The sequence below is a fragment of the Chamaea fasciata genome, unplaced genomic scaffold, assembly GCF_029207755.1.
Source record: "Chamaea fasciata isolate MVZ Bird 193981 ecotype frontalis unplaced genomic scaffold, bChaFas1.0.hap1 SCAF_43, whole genome shotgun sequence".
NCBI lineage: Eukaryota > Metazoa > Chordata > Aves > Passeriformes > Sylviidae > Chamaea > Chamaea fasciata.
In genome coordinates, this window is record NW_027094128.1 from 832461 (window position 1) to 854176 (window position 21716).

General features: G+C 54.2%; 1 protein-coding gene across 2 annotated transcripts; it reads left to right on the forward strand.

The window, feature by feature from the left end:
- The first annotated feature begins 1416 nt into the window (after positions 1-1416).
- LOC136303924 (zinc finger protein 135-like) lies at positions 1417-5827 on the forward strand. 2 transcript variants are annotated; one of them, XM_066207621.1, is made up of 2 exons: positions 1417-3580; positions 4150-5827. In XM_066207621.1, exon 2 carries the CDS (start codon positions 4164-4166, stop codon positions 5736-5738), a length of 1575 nt encoding a protein of 524 aa, XP_066063718.1. In that variant the 5' UTR covers positions 1417-3580; positions 4150-4163; the 3' UTR covers positions 5739-5827. The 2 variants fall into 2 exon arrangements, with proteins under 2 accessions (XP_066063718.1, XP_066063719.1); XM_066207622.1 differs by having other exon boundaries at positions 1417-1732.
- Positions 5828-21716: the final 15889 nt, after the last annotated feature.

The following is a 21716-nucleotide window of genomic DNA, read 5'->3' on the forward strand; positions in this document are numbered from 1 at the left end:
TCCCGCCCGGCGGCGCGGCCAAAACTCCCCAGAACGAACGCGGCGGTCCCGGAGCGATCCTGGAGCCGATCCCGGAGCGATTCCGGGTCCGATCCCGGTCCCTGTTTCAGCCTCGGTCTCAGTCTCGGTCCCGGAGCGCTCCCGGTGCTGATTCCGGTCGCGGTGCCGATCTCGATCCCGGAGCGGTGCCAGTCTCGGTGCCAGTGCCGGTTCCACTTTCAGTCCTGGTCTCAGTCTCGGTGTCGGAGCGGTGCCGGTGCCGTTTTTGGTCCCGGAGTGCTCCCAGTGCCAATCCCAGTCTTGGTCCCGGAGCGGTGCCAGTCTCGTTGCTGGTTCCGGTGCCTGTCTCGGTCTCGATCCCGGAGCGCTCCCGGTCTGGGTTCTGGCCGCAGTCCTGGAGCAGTCCTGGTGCCGGTGCCGGTTCCGAAGCGCTCCCGGCGCCGGTCCCAGTGTCGGTGTCGGTCTCAGTCTTGGTTCCGGTACCAGTTCTGGTGCCGGTTTCGGTGTCGGTCCCACAGTGCCGGTCCCGGAGCCGTGCCGGTCTCGGTTCCGGATTCGGTCTCGGTCTTGGTGCTGGTGCCGTTTCTGGTGCTGGTCTCGGTCTCGGTGCCGGAGATTTTAGGGTCTTTGGGGTGATTTTAAGCCAAACCGGGCCCTTTTAGGACCGCGCGTTCCCTTGACCCCGCCCATTCCCCCTCAGAATTCCCGCCGTTTCCTGGACCCCGCCCCTTTCCCCGCCCAGTTCCCGCCCTGTCTCTGACCCCGCCTCGTTCCATTCGTTCCCCGCCCTTTCATTGGCCACGCCTCTTTTCCCTTGGGCCCCGCCCATCTGCTGGCGCGTTCCGTCCAGCGCATGCGCAGACGACCCAGAGGTGGCTCTCCCGGGCGCCGCCATCGTTGTTCCCGGTCCCCCGAGTCGGCTCCGGCGTGTCCGAGACCTGCGGTGGGGGAATGGGGGTCTATAGGGGATCTATAGGGGATCTATAGGGGATCCATAGGGGATCTATAGGGGTCTGAGAGGACCTGGAAGTCTCCTTAGAGGATTTGGTGGGGGATCTGCAGGAGATTTGGGGCGGTCTGTAGGGGCTTTAGGGCGGTCTGGGGATCCCTAAAGGGGGCTGGGCGGGTCTCGGGGCTCTATCGGGGTCTGGGGCTCTGTAGAGGGTCCAGCGGGGTCCGTAAAGGGGCTCCGGGCGTCCCTAAATGGGGTCTGGGGGTCTGTGGGGGATTTGGGGGGTCTCTGTGGCGTTTTGGAGGGTTGGGGGGTCTGTAGGGGATCTCTAGGGGTCAGCGGGAGCCTGTAGCGGGTCCGGAGAGGTCTGGGGGTGTCTGTGGGTCCCTGTGGGGGATTTGGGGGGTCTGGGGGGGTCTGGAGGTCCCCAGGGGGGTCTGAGGGGATATGTAGGGGCTCGATAGAGGGTCCGGGGGCGCCTGGGGGCCCCTATAGGGGATCTGGGGTTCTCTGCATGGGATGTGAGGGGGTCTGGGGGAGTCTTGGCATCTCCATAGTGGAGTTTTGGGGCCCATAAAGGAAATTTTTGTGAATTTTTGGCTCTGTACAGCTAATTCTTGGAAATTTGGGGTCCAAATTGGGCAATTTTGGGCGCTCTGTTGGGATTTTTTTTTTTTGAATTTTGGGGCCTCTGTTAGTAATTTTGGAGGAATTTTGGAGGAATTTTGGGTCCAAACGCAGGAACTTGTGGAATTTCGGGTCAAAGGGTGGGAATTTTGGGTAATTTTGGGTCCTAACTTGGGAATTTGGGGAATTCTTTTTCCTAGATATCCTCTTCAAGTTGTCGGTGAGTGGCAGCACGGCACGGGCAAGTCCTGCCTGCTGCACAACTTCATTGAGAGCAAGTGTAGGAATTTCTGTGAATTTTCAAGGATTTTGGCAGTTCTAGGGGGTCGTGGGATTTTTGGGAATTTTGGAGGGATTTTTTTTCATTTTGGGGGACGTCTTGTGTATTTTGAGGGGATTTTTGAGGTATTTTTAGGACTTTTGGGGTGGTGTTTTTGCATTTTTAGAGTGTTTTCTGTTGCTGTTTGCGGGCTTTGGGGAATATGTTGGGAATTTTGAGAAATCTGAGGAGTTGGGGGATTTTTAGATAATTTTGGAGATTTTTTGGGGAGTTTGGGGGGTTTTTTAAATATTTCTGGACATTTTTAGGGTTTGGGGTTTTTTATTATTTATTTTATTTTCTGGGTGATTTTTATTGGTGTTTAGGGAAATTTTTGGACATTTTTTGGAATTTGGGAAATTCTGGGTAGTCTGGGAAATTTTGGGAATATTACTGGAAGTTTTGGAGGCATTTTCTGGGTTTTTTTCTTTTTTGAGCTATTTTGAGGCTTTTTTCAGTTTGTTTTTTTTCTATAGTTTTCCTTTTGTATGCAATTTTGGGGGGATTTTTTTTTAAAATTTTTTGGGAATTCTGTGTCTCCGGGCGCTCCCCCATCCTGCGGCATTTTGGGCAATTTTCTGTCACTCTTGGGTCATTTTTGGTCACGCTTTGGGTCATTTTCAGCCATGTTTTGTAATTTCAGTGGCATTTCTAGTCAGTTTGGGGTCATTTGGGGGCCATTTTGTGGCCATGTTCTGTCACTTTTCGGGCATTTTTGGTCTCTTCAGGGGCGTTTTTGGTGCGGTTCGAGCCATTTTTTGCCGGTCTCAGTCCCGGTCTCCGGGCGGTGCCGGTCCCGGTGCCGGTCCCGGTGCCGGTCTTGGTCCCGGAGCGCTCCCGGCGCCAATCTCGTTCTCAGTCCCCGTCCCTGGGCGGTGCCAGTCTCGGGGCTGGTTCCGCTGCCGCTCTCGGTCCCGGTCTCGGTCCCAGTCCCGGAGATTTTAGGCGGGTTTGGGTAATTTTAGGCCAAACTGGGCAGGTTTAGGGTGGATTTTCGGCCCCTTTGGATGATTTTAGGCCAAATCTGGTGGGTTTTCGGGTGGGCTTTAGGTACATTTCATTGATTTTAAGCCAAACCAGGTCTTTTCAGGGTTGATTTGACGCCCTTTTTAGGAGTTTTAAGGGGATTTTTTGCCATTTTGTGTGGATTTAAACCAGTCGGGGCAATTTTAGACGATATTGGTTGGTTTTAGACCCCTTTAGATGATTTTATCCCCAACGGGCTGATTTTAGACCGAACCCTGTGGCTATAGGGTGGCTTTTAGTGCCCTTTGGGTGATTTTAGGCCACTTTGTGGGGATTGCAGGCCTCTCAGGGTGATTTGAGGCCAAACCTGATCCGTGTTAGGGTGGATTTTAGGCCCTTTTGGAGACATTTAGGCGCTTTTTGGTGATTTTAAGCGAACCCGGGTGGTTTTAGGACCGCGCGTCGCCTTCGCCCCGACTCTTTCCCCTCACGATTCCCGCCCTGTCCCTGACCCCGCCCCTTTCCCGTCCCAGTTCCCGCCCTTTCCTTGGCCCCGCCCTCCCAGGCCGGGCCCGGGCCCGGGGGAGGAGGAGGAGGGAGGGAGGAAGAGGCGCAGCGGCGGCAGGAGCGGGAGGAGAAGACGAGCGGAGGGAGCGGCGGCTCCAGCGCTCCCTGAACTGGCGGCACCGCCGGGATCATCGCCCCCCATCCCGCAGGTGGCCGGGGAGGGGGAGCTCGCCCCAAATATCCCGGGGGGTCCCTGGGTTTGGGGTTTGTTGGGGGGATGTTTGGAGCTCGCGGGGATCCAAAGCCGAGCAGCAGATGCCCCTCGGGGGGACATCGGGCGCTCCCCGGGAGGTGTTTTTGGGGTGTCCCGGTGCCGGCAGGGCCCCGGCGGTGGCGGGGGGACACGGGGTTTGGGGAGCCCGGGAGAGCCGCCGCTTCCCTGAGCGGGAGCCCAGAGAGAGGAGAGCCCAGAACCGCAAAGCGGGGACCCTGAGAGGGGGGGGACCCCTGGGATTGCCGGGACCCCGTTAGGGGCTGGAGGGGCGGGATGGCCGGGAAGAGGGTTCGGGAGTCGCGGTGCTGGAAGTGGCTGCTCCCGGTGTAAGCCCAGTCACTCCCAGTATCCGTAGGTGGGGAGACAGAAGAGGGGGGAGCTTTAAGGGTTCCTGGGACTCGCCGCAGCCCGGGGAGGGCAGGCACCGAGCAGACGGGGGATCTCCTTCCCCTTCCCTGTGACACGGAGGCAAATCCCATCCTGTCCTTGTCCTTCCTCCCCCAGACAAGGAGCCGAGCATGGAGAGCAGGGAGAACAAATCCCCGCGGCAGAAGCTCGTGGCAGAGGCCGTTTTGAGCGGCTCCACGGGGCAGGAATGCAACGGAGAGGAAAAGGGCCGGAGGTCCCTGAGGAGGAGGGGCTGCAAACGCAGCTGGCGAGGATGTGAGGAGGAAAGAGCCAGGCCGGGCCGGGAAGGCGGCCGGAGATGGAGCCAGAGCTCAGAGCTGGTGGTCCATGAGCAGCTTCGTGATGGGGAGAAGCCCCACAAGTGCTCCGAGTGTGGGAAGAGCTTCAGCCAGGCCAACAGCCTGATCTGCCACCAAAGCATTCACACAGGTGAACGGCCCTACGAGTGCGGGGAATGTGGGAAGAGCTTCAGACAGAGAATCAACCTGATCCAGCACCAGAACATCCACACTGGGGAAAGGCCGTACAAGTGTGGGGAGTGTGGGAAGGGCTTCAGGTACAGAGCCAACCTGAACTTCCACCAAAGGATCCACACTGGGGAGAAGCCCTACGAGTGTGGGGAATGTGGGATGAGCTTCAGCCAGAGGTCCAGCCTACTCCGCCACCAGATGTTCCACACAGGGGAACGACCCTACGAGTGTGGGGAATGTGGGAAGAGCTTCACAGAGAGAGCCACCCTGACTGAACATCAGAACATCCACACTGGGGAAAGGCCGTACACGTGTGGGGAATGTGGGAAGGGCTTCAGGCAGAGAGCCAACCTGAGGCTACACCAAAAGATCCACACTGGGGAGAGGCCCTATGAGTGTAGGGAATGTGGGAAGAGTTTCATCCAGAGTTCAAGTCTGATCAGCCACCAAAGCATCCACACCGGAGAGAGACCCTATGAGTGTGGGGAATGTGGGAAGAGCTTCAGTCTGAGGTCCAGGCTGATCTTTCACCATAGAATCCACACTGGGAAAAGGCCCTACAAGTGTGGGGAATGTGGGATGAGCTTCAGGCGGAGCTCCCACCTGATCCTCCACCAAAGGACCCACACCGGGGAACGGCCCTACGAGTGTGGGGAATGTGGGAAGAGCTTCAGCCAGAAAATCAACCTGATCCAGCACCAGAACATCCACACTGGGGAAAGGCCGTACAAGTGTGGGGAATGTGGGAAGGGCTTCAGCCACAGAGCCAGCCTGAGCTTGCACCTAAAAATCCACACTGGGGAGAGGCCCTACAAGTGTTGCCAGTGTGGAAAGGGGTTTCGGGTCAGCAGCAAGCTCCTTGAACACCAGCAGACACACACAGAGGAGAGGCCCTTCCGCTGCCCTGACTGCGGGAAGGGCTTCAGGCACAACCCCAACCTCATCATCCACCGGCGCATCCACACTGGGGAGAGGCCCCAAGAGTGTCCCCAGTGTGGGAAGAGCTTATCACAGAGCTCAGCCTTGACCCAACACCAACCAAGGCAGCATCAGGAAAGCCCTGCCAGTGCCCCCGGTGCAGAAAGAGCTTCGAGCTCTGCTCCAGCTCCAGCCCCCACTGGAGGAGCCACATTGGGCAGAGCCCCGGTGACCCACATTCCCTGTGTTCCGTGTTGGGAAGTCACCTTGCCGATTATCCTTTTGATTAGACCTTAGTTATTTTCTCTTCTCCCTCTCTTTGTACTGCAAAAGCCAAGAGAGATTGTAGCCCTGCTTTCGTGCCTGAGATCTTTTGGTTTTGTGAAATTCTTTTCTCAGGGAATTTTCTGTAAACAAGAGGAGTGTTTTTCTAAAAACTGTAGCATTGTTTTTCATTCCTTTTCCTAGGAGAGACTTCTTCTTGATGTCCCTCTGGTCTGCCCAGTGTGATTGATGAGGTTTGTCTTTTTGTCACCAATCAGATTGGTCTGTGTAAAATACTAAGGGAGACACATTCGAAAATCTAAAGGAGTCATTTTCAGCCTTGGGAAGCTCCGAGTCTCCCAGCTCGGTCCCGCCCAGTCCCGCCCGGAGGCGCGGCCAAAACTCCCCGGAGCGATCGCGGCGATTCCGGGTCCGATCCCCGTCCCGGTTTCGGGCTCGGTCTCAGTCTCGGTCTCGGATCAGCGCCAGTGTCGGTGCTGGTTCCGGTGCCGGTCTCGGTCTGTCCCGGAGCGCTGCCGGTCTCGGTTCTGGCCGCAGTCCTGGAGCCTTCCCGGGGCCGGTTCCGAAGCGCTCCCGGTGCCGGTCGCAGTGTCGGTCGTGGTCTCAGTCTTGGTCCCGGTACCAGTTCTGGTGCCGGTTTTGGTGTCGGTCTCGATGTCGGTCCCAGTGCCGGTGCCTGTGCGGGGCCGGTCTCAGTTGCGGTGACGGTCTCAGCCTTGGTGTTGCTGCGGGTTCCGGTGCTGATCTTGTCTCGGTCTTGGTCCCATTCCCGGAGATTTTTGGCCCATTTGGATGATTTGAAGCTAAACCTGGTGAATTTACGGTGGATTTTCGGCACAATTGGCGATTTTAGGCGAAACCGGGCGGTTTTAGGACCGCGCGTTCCCTTGACCCCGCCCCTTTTCTGTCCCAGTTCCCGCCCTTTCCTTGGCCCCGCCCTCCCAGGCCGGGCCCGGGCCCGGGGGAGGAGGAGGAGGGAGGGAGGAAGAGGCGCAGCGGCGGCAGGAGCGGGAGGAGAAGACGAGCGGAGGGAGCGGCGGCTCCAGCGCTGCCTGAACTGGCGGCACCGCCGGGATCATCGCCCCCATCCCGCAGGTGGCCGGGGAGGGGGAGCTCGCCCCAAATATCCCGGGGGGTCCCTGGGTTTGGGGTTTGTTGGGGGGATGTTTGGAGCTCGCAGGGCTCCAAAGCCGAGCAGCAGATGCCCCTCGGGGGGACATCGGGCGCTCCCCGGGAGGTATTTTTGGGGGGTCCCGGTGCCGGCAGTGGCTGCTCCCAGTATGAGCCCGGTCAGTCCCAGTATGAGCCCAGTCTGTGAAAAACAAGGTTCACTTTCTATGTAAATTTTCAGAAACAGGTTTAATAGAAAATGAGTCAGTTAGGAGATTAAAAAAAAGCTAAGTACTTTTGGCCGGTTGACTTGGCATTTAGCCAAGTCCACACTCTGCTGTATCAGAGTCATTCTTTAAATACCATTTCCATTGTATCAACCTGTTGAATGTTCATATTTTTCCATAAACTAGTTTCCATATTCCGGGAACTGTTTTGCATGGTCCCTCCTTGGGTCCGCCGTTTTAGGGCATGCGTGTTTCTTGGCTGTGTCTTCATTATCACCTCCAGCTTGGGCCTTGGTCCATACTTTCTTCAGATGGTAGATGCTGATAGTTGGTATCTCAATAGCAGAGTCTCCTTTACATGTTCACTAGATGTTATCCCGACCAAACAGACAGTTTAAGCATACTATATCATCTAGTACCTCTATGCCTAATTTTCTTTACTAATAGCAGAACTAAAAAAACTTATATCATTACACAATATTCTTAACCATATAGAACACATCTTGCAAAAAGCCAAGTTTATAATATGCATTTATAACACCGGTCAGTCCCAGTATGAGCCCAGTCAGTCCCAGTACCCGTAAGTGGGGAGACAGAAGAGGGGGGAGCTTTTTGGGTTCCTGGGACTCCCAGCAGCCCGGGGAGGGTGGGGACTGAATAGATGAGGGACCCCAATAAAAGTGTGACCCCCCAACAGCTGGGACAGGGGGGAACCAATTTGGGCCTTGGAGCTGCAGGTGGACACAGGCAGCTGCTTCTGCTCCCTCTGTGTGTCCCCGTGTTCAGCAGTGCTGCTCCATCAGTCTGTGCCCAGCAACGGGGAAAAGCCTCAGCCCTGCAGGGCCAGCGGGAAGGGAGCTGCTCCATACAGGAACAGGAAACAAAGGAAACACATTCTTTAGGATGTGTTTTCTGTTAAAAAAAAAAAAAAAGAAAAAAAAAAAAGAGAAAAGAGAAAACCGGAAAAAATACAAAAGATAAAAACTGCCCCAAAACCGTGTAGTTAAAAGTCTTCCATAAGTGTGGATTAAAAAGATGTAAGTGATGTTTTGAAATGAGAACTCAGTTGCTTTGTAAATGTGCTCGTGGCAAGGATTCATCAGCTGCATTCTTTTGCAGATGTTGGAATTATTTCCTAATATGAAGTAAATTTAAACTTAAAGCAATAGGAAATTGAAAGACGGATTGTGCACGACTGCATCTTGAGTGTAAAAATTTGGCAGTTTGAAACTTGGAGCAAAAGTGTTGCAAATGAAAGTTTTAAATCCCAGTGGATTGTGTGACAGCAGTTTTTCCTATACTGTGTGTAGCAGCCCAAGGATTTCATCAGTGGGGTGGTGGGTGCTTTTAGCTTTGTCCTGTGCCACTCTGGGATGTCATGAAACAGGACTTCACCTGCCACCAGCCCGCGTTTCCCTCTGCCACCCCAGCTCCGTGGACCTTGTGTCCCCCAAAGCAGACACAAAGTTTTCCTGCTGCTCTCCCTTTGCACAAATCCACAGAGAGCTGGGATTGTTCCAAGTCTTGTCTCTCCATTGTGCCATATTCCTAAAGAACCAGCAGCCCATCCCAATGAATACAGCGAGTTACACTGATGGTTGTCAGCTCCATTTCCTGCCTAGAAATCCTGAAACTGCTTCTAAATGCTGCTCTCCTCAGCTCTTAGACACCTACTCACACAAAGCTGGGAAAAAATCCCCTGGCTTCTGGCTCACAAGTGAGCCAAAGTTAGAGCTCTGTGGAAAATCTCTATCCATCCCTATCCTTTTAATACATCTGTATGTGAGGTGTGCATGGATGTGTCTTGTATAGAAAGGAAGGAGTGCACAAGCACCATGCCTGACACTTTCCCTCTCTGTGTTCATTCCATACCCATGGGTACAAAGACATTATGGAAACCCTGGCGCAGACAGAGCCTTCTGTGCATGGATACAGAGACATCCAAGAGCCCCTTGGTCATCCTGCTGGAAGGACGACAAAAAGGGAGTGGGAACTCAGCAGTGAGGAGAGCTGAGGGCTGGAGAGCAGCTCTGAATGACACTAAAATGTCTCTGGGCCACTGAGACATTGCTACTCTTCAGCCAGTGCCAGTCCCTAAGCCTGGGACTCAGTCTTCCTCATGCTGAGGGGCACCAAGGAAGGCAACAGTGTGATGGAGACTGGCATGGGCTGGGAACTCACTGGGGAAAAATAGAGAGCATTGTGAAGGAAAAGGCAGGTGGAGGACAGAACTGTTCAGAGAAGAGCTGAGCTACAGCTTGAGCAAGCTTAAAAATGTCATTTGGGGCCATCCCAGATTGATTTCATTTCAGAAGGTATTGAAGAAGTTTATTTTTTGGGCGGTATCATGTTTTCTCTTGGAGATGTACACTGCAAACTTGAGCTGCATTGCCAAAATGCTCAAGGCAAGTCTCTGCTGCAGGGCACATCGTTTCTTCTTTGGCTGATTCCGGCCCGGTGCTGAGCTCCAGCAGAGCCCTGGCAGAGCCCAGAGCAGCCTCAGCACCCGCAGAGCCCGGCTGCAAGGACAGAAACCAGAAACCGCCCGTCAGCTGAAGGCTCCTGTGCCCTTGTCCCAGCCGCCCGCGGTGCCCAGGCCACGCTGGCCGTGCTCAGGGCTGGGCCCAAAGCTGCCCATCATTGCTGGCAGGACGTGTGCCCAGCCTGCAGCCAGCCACGGCGCATCCAGCCCTCAGCAGCTGCCCAGAGCAAGATGCTCCTGTGCTGGCTGCCATCTCCCAAAAGCTCTTACCCCACCCGTGCCAAGAAGACGGGGACCCACCTCACGCCATCCGCCGCTGGAAGAAAAGCTGCTCCCAAACCACGTCCTCAGCCTTCTCCTAGGGCGCGGCCCATCCACGCCACAGCTGGTCCCAAGCACTTCCCAATCCAGACTGGACACCACCTAGAACACTTCCTTTAGAAAAACAAACAACAAATTAACAGACAAAAAGGGGATACAAGGGAAAAGGTAAAAGATGTGATCTCTGTCAGGGACTTGAGGAAGGGCCAATTCCGACATGCTTGGGAAAAACCCACCCACCAGTGAGGGAAGCCCATGCTTTCACTCTTCCCCCCTGCACTGCCCCCCAAAATAATGGTGATCCCAAAGCAAACAAGGGCAGTGGAGCAGCCCAAGCCCTTCCTTGCCTGCAAAGCAAAGCAGCCCATGGACAGGCTCTGGAGTCCCACCTCTGCTCCCACCTGGGGGGTTTGTTTGTGTCGGGCTGGCTGCCCCAGCCCCAGCCCAGGGCACGGTGGGTGGTGGGGGCTGTTGGCAGGGCCAGGAGCCAACTCCCATTTCGTAACCACCCCAGCCTGTGCCCCCAGCCCTGCCAAAAAGCAGCTTGGCAGCCCACTGAACAATCAGTTGGACCTGCCCCAGCAAAGGGAGGAACCTGTGGTTCCTGGACAGGCCGTGCAATGCCCAAATCTGGGAGCATCCCCCTGTGCGTGGACTCATCTGCAAATTGGCTGTGGAGCCTGGCTTTGAAGGAGGTGCCAGAATCGAAGTCAGTCATCTTCACCTTTGTGGTGGCCAGGTCCCAGAAGAGGTTTTCATCCTTGATGTTGTCCTCGCTGTCTCCAGCAGCAGCAGCCCCACCTTGTCCAGCTTCTCCAGGGGCTCCTTCTCGTTCCCTGGGGGTGAGACCAGGCTCTCAGGGCTCTGCCCAGGGCCCCAGCTGTCAGTGAACCAGGACAAGCAAAACCAGCCTGGATGGCAGCCACCAGTGCTGGGCAGAGCAGCTCGGCTCCAGCACGAGGGCTGCCTGTGCCAATCCCATGAGCCCTGCGCAGTGACACAGGCAGGACAAAAAGTCTGGCTTGCTCTGCTTCTGATCACCAAGGCATGTGTGCAGCTGGAACTTACCAGGGCCCTGCATCAAAGTGTGCCTGTGGCTCTCTCCCTTCTTCTAGGGCAGATGAGTATCCTGCATCCAAGGATCACAGAACAGGTCTTCTAATGAGGGCCTGTCCAAGGAGTGCACTGATAAACACCACCTGATCAGATCTTGGCAATCTGGGGAGAGAAACCAGAAGCCGCCAGTCAGTTGGAGAAAGCTCCTGTCCCACTATTCCCATGCCCAGGCCATGCTGCATGTGCTCAGAGCTGGGCCTAAACTTTCCCACCAATTCCCTGTTTTGGAGGAGATCAGGAGAGCAGGACATGTGCCACCTCCTCAGCAGCTGCCAAAGCAGGATGCTCACAAGCCAACTGCTGTTTCCCAGCACCGGTATTCCCCCCGTGCCCAGAGATGAGCATCCACCTTGAGAGAGCCGTTGTGGCAGGGAGAGCTGATGGCCCCAGCTGATCTTCTGACCCCTCCTGAAAGGGTGTCTTCCACAGACCATCTGGTGCAGCAGGATGCCCAGGGACCAGATGGTAGCTGGCTCGCCATAGTACCAGCCACAGTGGGTCCATTCCGGGGGGCTGTAGGATGGTGTTCCTATGGAATACAGATGGAGTTCATCAGGGGGATGCTGCTGCTTCCAGAGCCTGGCCCCAGCATCCCTGGGCATGCGGGGGCTGCACCAGTGGCACGTGGGGTGACCTGCTGCTCTCTCACCAGCACCAGTGACTTGTTTACAAACTCAGGGTTGGAAAAAAAGCTACTAGTGTCGGAAGGGGGCAGCGGAAGCCGTGGCAAGGCCTGGCCATGACATCCAAAGGAAAAACCCACTCGGCGCCGGGGAAAAACCATGCCCTCATCCTCCCTGCCTGCATTGCCCCAAAAAACATTATGAAGCCAGGGCAAATAAGGCAGGCAGAGCAGCCCAAGCCCATTCTTGCCTGCACACCAAACTGGCTGCTGCACTGCTTCTAGCCCCCGCTTCTCTGCTACTCTCACCCACAGGTGTTTTTGTCGAGCTGCCTGCCCCAACCCCAGCACCAGTCCTGGGCAGAGTGGCTGGCAAAGGCTGCCAGCAGGGCTGGAAGCTGGCCCCCCACACACCCCTGCTCAAAAGCCACCTGGCTGAAGACTCAGTGCCGTGTCTGGCAGCAAAAGGGAGAGTCCCTGCTGCCACACCCAGGCTGGGCCATGAGATGCTGGGACCGGGAGCACACCCCTGCGTGGGCTCACCTGCAAATTGAGTGTATGCTGTCTTTTGCAGGTAGGTGCCACAGCCAAAGTCAATCAATTTGGCCTGCCCGGTAGCCAGGTCAACCAAGATGTTCTGGGGTTTGATGTCCCTGTGCAGGACCCCGCAGCTGGTGCAGTGCCGCACAGCTTCCAGGACCTGGCGGAACAGCTCCCGCGCCACCTCCTCGGACAGGAACCTCCGTGCCCGAATGAAATGCTGGAGGTCCTGACACCGCTCCGGGCGCTCCAGCACCATCACGATGTCGTTGGAGAGCTCCACCCACTCCAGCAGCTGGACCACACCAGGGAAGCCAGTGGAGACCCTGTCCAGCAGCACGATCTCCAGCGGTGCGCTGGTGCCGTTGGGCTGTGGGAGGACCACGATGCCGTCAGTGGGGCTGAGGCCGTGCCAGGGGTGGGGAAGCGCTCACCCTGCCCGGGATGTTCTGCACCCTCCAGTGGCCGCACGCCCGCTCTCCCTTGAGGCGTCCTGGCGGATTCCACCCTGCCGGGCCTCGGCTCGTCCCCGCCCGGCACGCCCCGGCTTCTCCCGCTGGCCCCCGCTCACTCACCAGCTCTCCCCAGTGCCGGACGCGGTTCCGTGGCACCCTTTTGATGGCCACCTGCAAGGCAAGGGGAGCAGCGGGCTGAGCTCACCGCCCGCCCTGCCCAGCCCCATCCTCTTCCTCCTCCTCCGCCCTTCTCCTCCTCCTCCTGCACCCCCTCCTCCTGCGCCCGCCGCTCACCGGGGCGCCATCCGAAAGCCGCGTCGCCGCGAAGACAGTTCCGAAGTCGCCGCGCCCCAGCAGCGAACCCAGCCGGTACTGCTCCTGGAGGCCCCGCTGCGCCTTCCCTGCCGGAGAGACGCGGCTGTCAGCGCTCGGCCTGGGGCCAGGAACGGCCCCTGAGCGCCCCTCAACCACCCCAGGCCGGGCATCCCCAGGCGTTCGCTCCTGGGAAGGCGACACTGGCGGCTCGGGGCCGGCGGCCGCGCTGGCCAGCGGCGGAGCTCGGGCCGGGGAAGGCGCAGCGCAGGCGGCGGGAGCGGCCGCGCCGCGTGTGTCCGCGGGGCCCGGGAGGGGCCGGGGCCGGGCTCGGAACAGGCGGAGGCAAAGCGCGGCGATACTGTCCCTGGCCCAGGCACCGATCCCCGCCCAGCACCGCCATCGCCAGGACAGCCAGAGGCGGGCGGAGGCGAGAGCGCGGTGGGAGGCCCGGGGGCGGGGACGGGGCAGCCCCGCCCGGGGCCGGGGGCGGGCCGGGGGCATGGCCCGGCCCTGCAGGGGAGAGGGACACTGGGAGAGGAGGGGGGCACCGGGACAGGGAGACTGGGAGCGGGTGTGGGACTGCAGGAGAGGGAGAGGAGAAGCAGGAGGGAGTCGCAAGAGGAGCTTTTTTTTTTTGCTGCTGCTGCTGCTGCTGCTGCTGCCGCTGCTGCCGCTGCTGCCGCTGCTGCCGCTGCTGCCGCTGCTGCCGCTGCAACTGAAGCCCCGGGGCCGTTTTTCCCCGGGGCCGTTTGTCCGTTGCCCGCTCAGCGCCACGCCGAGCCCCGCGCGCCCCGGGGGCAGCCCCTGAGCCTTCCAAACACGGGAACTTTGCCCCGTTGAGCCAAGACCCAGAGCCTTGACTCCTGCACTGTGGCAGAGCAATCCCCTTGGCTGCTGCTATGCATTGTCCCTGCTGAGGGTCACACACTGTCAGAGAACATTCCTTGAATGCAGAATTCGTACCTGGCCCAAGCACTGCACTTGCGTCTCCAGCATTGCTTTCCAAGAGAAACGGGGGTAGGCAAATTGTGTGTAGCTCATGGTGTTTTACAGCGTCTAAAACTTGCCAAGTCATGGATCTTAGAGGTGAGATCCATTTGTAGTTAATGGGATGGAGAAGTAGTGCAAAATGGAAAAGGGGAGCATAGAAATAAATAGAGAAAACCATCTTGGATTGGTTCTTTCCATTTTTGTTTCATTTTTTAAAAGCTGTTTCAGCTTTCCCAGAATCTTCTCCACAGTCCTGTCTGCTCTTTCCAAGAACCCTTCCTGGAGAACGAGCTGCAGCTTCTGTCACTAAATGTCCTACCAACGGCAGCAAGTTTGTGAAGGAAAATAAAAAATGGTTTTACAAATATATTACGGCAAAAGGAAGGCTAAAAACCGACCTTTGTTCTCTGCTGGATGTGGGAGGGAACTTAGGAACTGCAGATGAGGAGATGGCAGAAGTGCTTAACGCCTTCTTTGCCTCAGTCTTTAGTGGGAATATGGCTTGTCCTCAGGACAGCTGCCCTCCTGGGCTGGTAGATGGTGTCAGGGAATAGAATGGTGCCCCTGTTATCCAGGAGGAGGCAGCCAGAGAACTGCTGAGCCAAATGGATGTTCATAGATCTGTGGGCCCAAGTGGGATCCACCACAGGGTGATGAGGGAGCTGGCAGATGAGCTTGTGAAGCCGCTCTCCATCATTTACCAACAGTCCTGGCTCACTGGTGAGGATCCGGAGGACCGGAAACTGGCCAATGTGACAGCCATTCACACAAAGGGTGGGAAGGAGGAACTGGTAATTAGAGGCCAGTTAGCCTGACCTCAGTACCCGGTAAGGTCACGGAGCAGTTTATATTGAGTGTCATCATGCAGCACCTACAGGACGGCCCGGGGATCAGAGCCAGCCAGCACGGGTTTAGGAGGGGCAGGTGTTGTTTGACCAACCTGCCTCTTCTATGAACAGGTGACCTGCGTGGTGGATGTGGGACAGGCTTTGGATGTTGTCTGTTTGGACTTCAGCAAGGCCTTTGACACTGTCTCCCACAGCACACTCCTGGAAAAGCTGGCGGCCCACGGCTTGGACAGGAGCACTCTTTGCTGGGGAGGCAAAGGCAGAGGGTGGTGGGGAATGGCGCCGCATCCAGCTGGCAGCCGGTCACCAGTGGTGTTCCTCAGGGGTCTGTTCCTCGGGGCTCCTGGACTCAGCCCCAAATCCACCGGATAAAAAACCACCGAAATCCCTGCGGAGCTCTTGGTCTTCCTTCAGTTGTCTTCAAGTCTCCACGGCTTGTGCAGCTGCTTGGAATCAGTTCGGAATTCTCTTAAGGAGGAAGATATCAAAGCGCACCTCGTGATTTTTGGTTTTTTAATTGCAGGAGTATTTTTTTTATTTTTCATTTCATTGAAGAGTTGACTGAAGCGTTCTTTAGGTGATCTTGGTGCTGAATGTCTCCTTAGGAGTTCTGAGCACAGCGAAGAATGAGCCCCTTGCAGGCTGACCCTGTTTGGACAACCTGCTTCTCACCCAGCCTCACCACGTGTGACATCACCCACCGTGGACTGCGCTCCCAAAACATAAAAGAAAATTCTGCATTTTTTTATAAAAACAAACTTATGTAAATAATAAAATTAGAAATTTATTTTTCAGTTTTATAGTAACATTTTTCTATATTTTATTACCTAATTTTTATATTGACATTAAAAAATCAATATATTTTTAGCAACGAAGAAAGTTATTGGTCATTGGTTCTAAGTAACACACTTCTCTTCATGAATTGATTGACCACTACTGGCTATTGATTTCTTCTTCTTCATGCTGATTTGCTCTATTTTTAGTCCTTTTGTCATCTTCTTTAGCATTTTCTCAGACAGGGTAAAAGGGGCAACTTTGGGGTTCATGGAGACATTTCTGGGGCACATTTGGGGCAGGGAATTTGGAGAGAACTTGAGGGTCTGGAGGACACATTTGGGAAGCGGGTGGACACTTGGAGGGGCACTTAGGGATTCTGTCGGACAATTCGGGGTCCAGGGGGGCACTTGGAGGTCAGGGAGGGGAATCCGGGGCCCTTCGGGGTCCGGGCGGGCACCTGGGGGGCTCTGAGGGGACTCTCTGGGGCGCGGGGGATGATGGGAGTTGTAGGCGCGGGTAGAACAGGGTTGAACGGCGCCGCGGAGCATCACGGGAGGTGGAGGCGCAGCTCCAATGGCTGTCGGCGGGGCGCGGGGCATGATGGGAGATGGAGTCACGGCTGGAGTAGCGCTCCAAGTGCGCCGCGGAGCATGCTGGGAGCTGTAGTCCCGGAAGTGGCTCGAACGCGGCGTCTGGGGCTCCGGGAAGGCGCTTTGGGGACACTTTTGTGTCCGAGCCGCGGTTTGAGGTCCTCGGGGGGAACGTGTACGGCTCGGGAGCACTTGCGGGGAGCTTGGGGAGCTGTCACCGAGCTCTCTAGGGCGCGGGGCGGGGCAGGAGTTTTTAGGCGCAGAACCGTGTTCCGAGGGGCTCCGAGGCCAGGGGGGATGATTGGAGATGAATTCCCTGAAGTCGCTCTAAGGGGAATCTGTGGGGTCGGAGCGTTCAAGGGATCCGGGGACGCTTTGGGGGCGGGCGAATGGGCGCTGAGGGAACAGTTAGGGATCCTGGAGGAGCTGGGGGACACTTGTTTAGTTCAACGTGGTTTTTTTCTCATGAAACGTACGTATTGTATTTAAAACTTAATATTCCATAGGTATGGGTTCTATAGGCGTAGATATCAATTAGCCTAAGTGCAAAACCTAATATTCCATGTAAGAATGATGTTCTCTACTGTTAAAAGCAAAATTAACCAAAGCAAACAAAAAGGAGAGGGTTAACAATTAATGAGAAAGGAACAGAAAAGGTTGTTATGCCACTGTAAACTTTCACTCTGAGTCTACATTTCAAATAATACAGGTGACCCATCTGAAGGAGGATTTCTCCTCAGGGGAAATGTCTTTCTAAAAGTTTCCTTTGTTGCCAGGAGCTGCCTCTGTGCCAGGAGCCCGGCCCAGCTCAGCAGCACAGAAACAGCACAAGGACTTGAACGACCCTCCCGTGGATTTGGTGTTTCCATTCAACTCTGTCCCTGAAAGAGTGTTCCAAAAACTTCTCAAGAACTCAAAGGTAAATTAAAACACTGAAGTTTTTTGCAGTTTTAATGGGACACACAGAGAGACCCAATGGAGAAAGTGTCCCCAGGTTCCATCACTGCAGGCACTGATGACAGGTGGGGACAGACAAGGCAAAGGTGTCTCTGGTGCTGAGCAAACCTGGATGTGTTCCATGAATCCAAAAGGCCAAGGCCTGAGCCCCGGCCCCTGGCAAGGCAGGGATCTGTGGGGCAGGGATCTGTGGGTCCGGGATCTGTGGGTCAGGGCTCAGCCGTGGGGCTCACCGTGGCAGGGGTTGCTCAGGAGGTCACTCGGGGGCGCCGGATCCTGTGGGGCGGCTCCAGCGGCTCCTGTGGGGCAGAGACGGGGGCGGGACAATCTGTGGGGCAGGAGCCATCTGTGGGGCGGGGATGGGATCTGTGGGGCGGGGTTTGGGATTCGGGATCTATGGGGCAGAGCGGGGATCCCTCAAAATTCCCACAAAAATCCCCAAATTTCCCAAAAACTCCAAATTTGCCCCCCAAAAAATTCCAATTTTTTTCCTCGAAAAAATTCCCAAAATTTTCCCTTATTTTTCCCAATTTTTTCCCAATTTTTCCCCATTTTTCCCAATTTTTTCCCAATTTTTCCCCATTTTTCCCAATTTTTTCCCAATTTTTCCCCATTTTTCTCAATTTTTCCCAATTTTTTATAATATTCCGAAAGTTTCCCACAGAATCCTCAAAAAATTCCCCCAAAATTCGCCAAAATTTTCCGCAAAAATTCCCAAATCTTTCAAATCCCCCCAAATGTTCCCATTTTTTTTCCCAATTTTCCCAAATTTTGGGGGCTTTCCCCCAAATTTTCCCCAAAAATCCCCTTAAAAACGACCCCAAACCATCAAAAAATCCCAAAATTTTCCCGATTTTCCCCCAAAATCACCTAAAAATTCCCCCCAAAATCCCCAAATTCCCAATTTTCACCCCAAATCTCCCAAAATTTCCCCAAAATTCTCCCAGATTTTCCAAATCCTCCATTTTCCCCCCAGAATTCCCCTAAAAACGACCCCAAAAATCCCAAATTTCCCCCAAATTCTCGAATTTTCACCCCAAATTTCGGGTTTTTTCCCCCAAAACTTTCCAACCTCGAGGGCCACCAGTGGGCGCTCTGCAGGGAGAGAATTTGGCGGATTTTGGGAAAATTTGGGGGAATTTTGGAGAGTTTTGAAGGAATTTTGGGAGAATTTTGATGATTTGGGGTCATTTTGGGGCAAATTTGGGGGAATTTTTTGGGAAATTTGGTAGAATTTGGGGGAAAATTTGGGTAATTTGGAAAAAATTGGGGGAATTTTGGGGATTTTGGGAAAATTCAGGGGATTTGGGGGGAAATTTTGGGGGATTTTGGGAGGAATTTGGGAAAAAATTTGGGACTTTTGGGGGGAAATTTGTTTTTTTTTTCTGGAAATTTGGGGGTTATTTGGGGGAACTTTGGGAAAATTTGGGAATTTTAGGGGGAAATCCGGGGGATTCGGAGGAATTCAAAGAAGGAATGGTGAAATCCTGGGAATTTTTGGACCATTTTGGGTCATATCGGGGGAAATTTTGGGTGATTTGGGAGGGAAATTTTGGGAATTTGGGGGGATTTTTGCAGAAATTTTGGGATTTTTTTTAGATTTTGTTGAAATTTGGGAGAATTTGGAGGATTTTTGAAAAAAATTTTGATAATTTTGGGGAATTTGGGGGGATTTTTGACAAAATTTTGGGAATTTTTTTTGGATTTTGGTAAAATTTGGGGAATTTTTGAGGAAATTTTCGGAATTTTTGTGGGCTGTTTTTGGGGGGAATTTCGGGAGAATTTTGGTCGATTTTGGGGGGATTTGGGGACAATTTTGGGGGAGATATTTGTGGAATTTTGAAGAATTTTGGGGGATTTTTGAAGAAATTTTGGGAATATTTTGTGACTTTTGAGGAAATTTTGGGAATTTTTTTACATTTTGGGGAAATTTGAGGGGAATTTTGGGGATTTTTGGGGAAATTTGGGGCGGATTTTTTGGGGGGGAAATTCGGGACAATTTTGGGGTCATTTGGGGCCTCGGTGTATCCCTTCATGCCCCACGCCGCTTTGCGCCTCGGTGTATCCCGTCATTCCCCGTGGTGCCCCTTTGCGCCTCGGTGTATCCCGTCATGCCCTGCGGCGCCACTTTGCGCCTCGGTGTATCCCATCGTGCCCCGCGGTGCCGCTTTGCGCCTCGGTGTATCCCGTCATGCCCTGCGGTGCCACTTTGCGCCTCGGTGTATCCCGTCATGCCCCGCGCCGAATTACACCTCGGTGTATCCCGTCATGCCCTGTGGCGGCGCTTTGGGCCTCGGTGTATCCCGTCATTCCCCACGGCGCCGCTTTGCGCCTCGGTGTATCCCGTCATGCCCCGCGCCGCTTTGCGCCTCGGTGTATCCCGTCATGCCCTGCGCCGCTCTGTGCCTCGGTTTATCCCATCATTCCCCCGGCGCCGCTTTGCTCCTCGGTGTACAATTGACGTCACCCGCATTTATTTCGCCTCTCATTTGCATAAATTTACATAAGGCTGGCGCATCAGTGAGGTGGGTGGGGTCAGAGCCACGCCCAGGCCCCTCCCAGTACAAACCAGCAACTCCCAGTCCCTGTGGTAAGTGATGTCATTCGCGTTTATTTGTGCTCTCATTTACATAAATTTGCATCTCGGCGCGGTGGGCGGGGTCAGAGCCGCGTTGGCCCCTCCCACTCCCTCCCAGTACAACCCAGTAACCCCCAGGCCCCGCCCAGTTTGTCCCGCCCTTGTCGCTCCATATAAGGGAAGGGGGCGTGGCCTGACAAAGGGCGTGGTCGTTCACCTGTGGGGGGAGGGGCAAAGGTTACACCACGCCCAGAAACCCTAAAACCAGTTTAAACCAGAATAAACCAGTAACCCCCAAACCCACTCCCAGTCCATCCCAGTATAAACCAGTGACCCCAAACCCACTCCCAGTCCATCCCAGTATAAACCAGTGACCCCAAACCCAGTCCCAGTCCATCCCAGTATAAACCAGTGACCCCCAGTCCCAGTCCCAGTGCCCTCACCTGTCCGTACTGGTTTGAACTGGGATCTCTCGATGCTCGGTGGCCTCCAGGGAGCAGCTCAGGGCCAGGGCCCGGCGCTGGGGGATACTGGGAGTTACTGGTTTATACTGGTTTCTACTGGTTTGTACTGGGTTATACTGGTTTCTACTGGTTTGGGGGTTTTCCTTACTGGTTTGTACTGGGACAGGGTTTAGGGGTCACTGGGATGAAGTGGGATGAACTGGGAAGGGATTTGAGGTGACTGGTTTGTACTGGTTTATACTGGTTTGGGGTTTTTCTTTACTGGTTTGTACTGGGAGGGGGTTTGGGGGTTTTTTGGGATTTTTGGGGAGAATTTTGGGGATTTTGGGGCATCAAAAATCCCAATTTTCAGTCGGAATTTTGGGTGAATTTGGGGGATTTGGGGGCTTTAAAAATCCAAATTTTTAGTGGGAATTTTGGGGTGAATTTTGGGGGTTTTGGGACTTCAAAAATTCCAATTTTTGGGTGAATTTTGGGGATTTTGGGGCTCCTAAAAATTCCAATTTTTAGTGGGAATTTTGGGGTCATTTTTGGGGATTTGGGGCCTCCAAAAATCTCAATTTTAGTGAGAATTTTGGGGGATTTTGGGTGGGAATTTTGGGGTGAATTTGGGTAATTTTGGGGCTTCAAAAATCCCATTTTTCAATCAGAACTTTGGGGTCATTTTTGGGGATTTTGGGGCTCTGAAATCCTGATTTTTGGGGCGAATTTTTAGGTCAATTTTTGGGATTTTGGGGCTCTGAAATCCCGATTTTTAATGGGAATTTTTGGGGTCATTTTTGGGGCATTTTGGGTGAATTTTGGGGGATTTTGGGGCTCTAAAAGTTCCAATTTTTAGTGGGAATTTTGGGGTGAATTTAGGGGATTTTGGGTGGAAATTTTGGGGTGAATTTAGGGGATTTTGGGACTTTAAAAATTCCAATTTTTGGGTGAATTTTTGGGATTTTGGGGGCTCTAAAAATCCCAATTTTTAGTGGGAATTTTGGGGTTTTTTGAGGGATTTTAGGTGGGAATTTTGGGGGGAATTTTGGGGATTTTGGGGCTTTAAAAATTTCCACTTTCAGCAGGAAATTTTGGGGTGAATTTTGGGGATTTTTGGGCTCTAAAAAATCTCAATTTTAGTGGGAATTTTGGGTGGGAATTTTGGGGTGATTTTGAGGGATTTTGGGGCTTAAAAAATATCAGTTTTCAGTTGGGATTTTGGGGTCATTTTTTGGGATTTTGGGGCTCTGAAATCTCGATTTTTAGTGGGAATTTTTTGGGGTCATTTTTGGGGCATTTTGGGTGAATTGTGGGGGATTTTGGGGCTCTAAAAGTTTCTATTTTCTATTCCTATTCCTATTACTCTTGGGTCTCACACTGCCGTCTTTGGCTCGTCTGCCGTGCCCTCAGCGCTACAACAACGCTGCTACCTAGAGCCGCCGCTTTGCCTGACTTAACGTCTGTGCTGCGGCAGTCCCTTGGGGTGTTGGATTAACATTTTCGGCTGCAGCAGTCTCATTGCAGTTTGGGTCTTTTCTGGACGGTAGCAACAGACTCCCTTGCACTCCTGTGCAGGGCTCGTTGCTGTACCTTCTAGACAGATCTGTAATGCATAC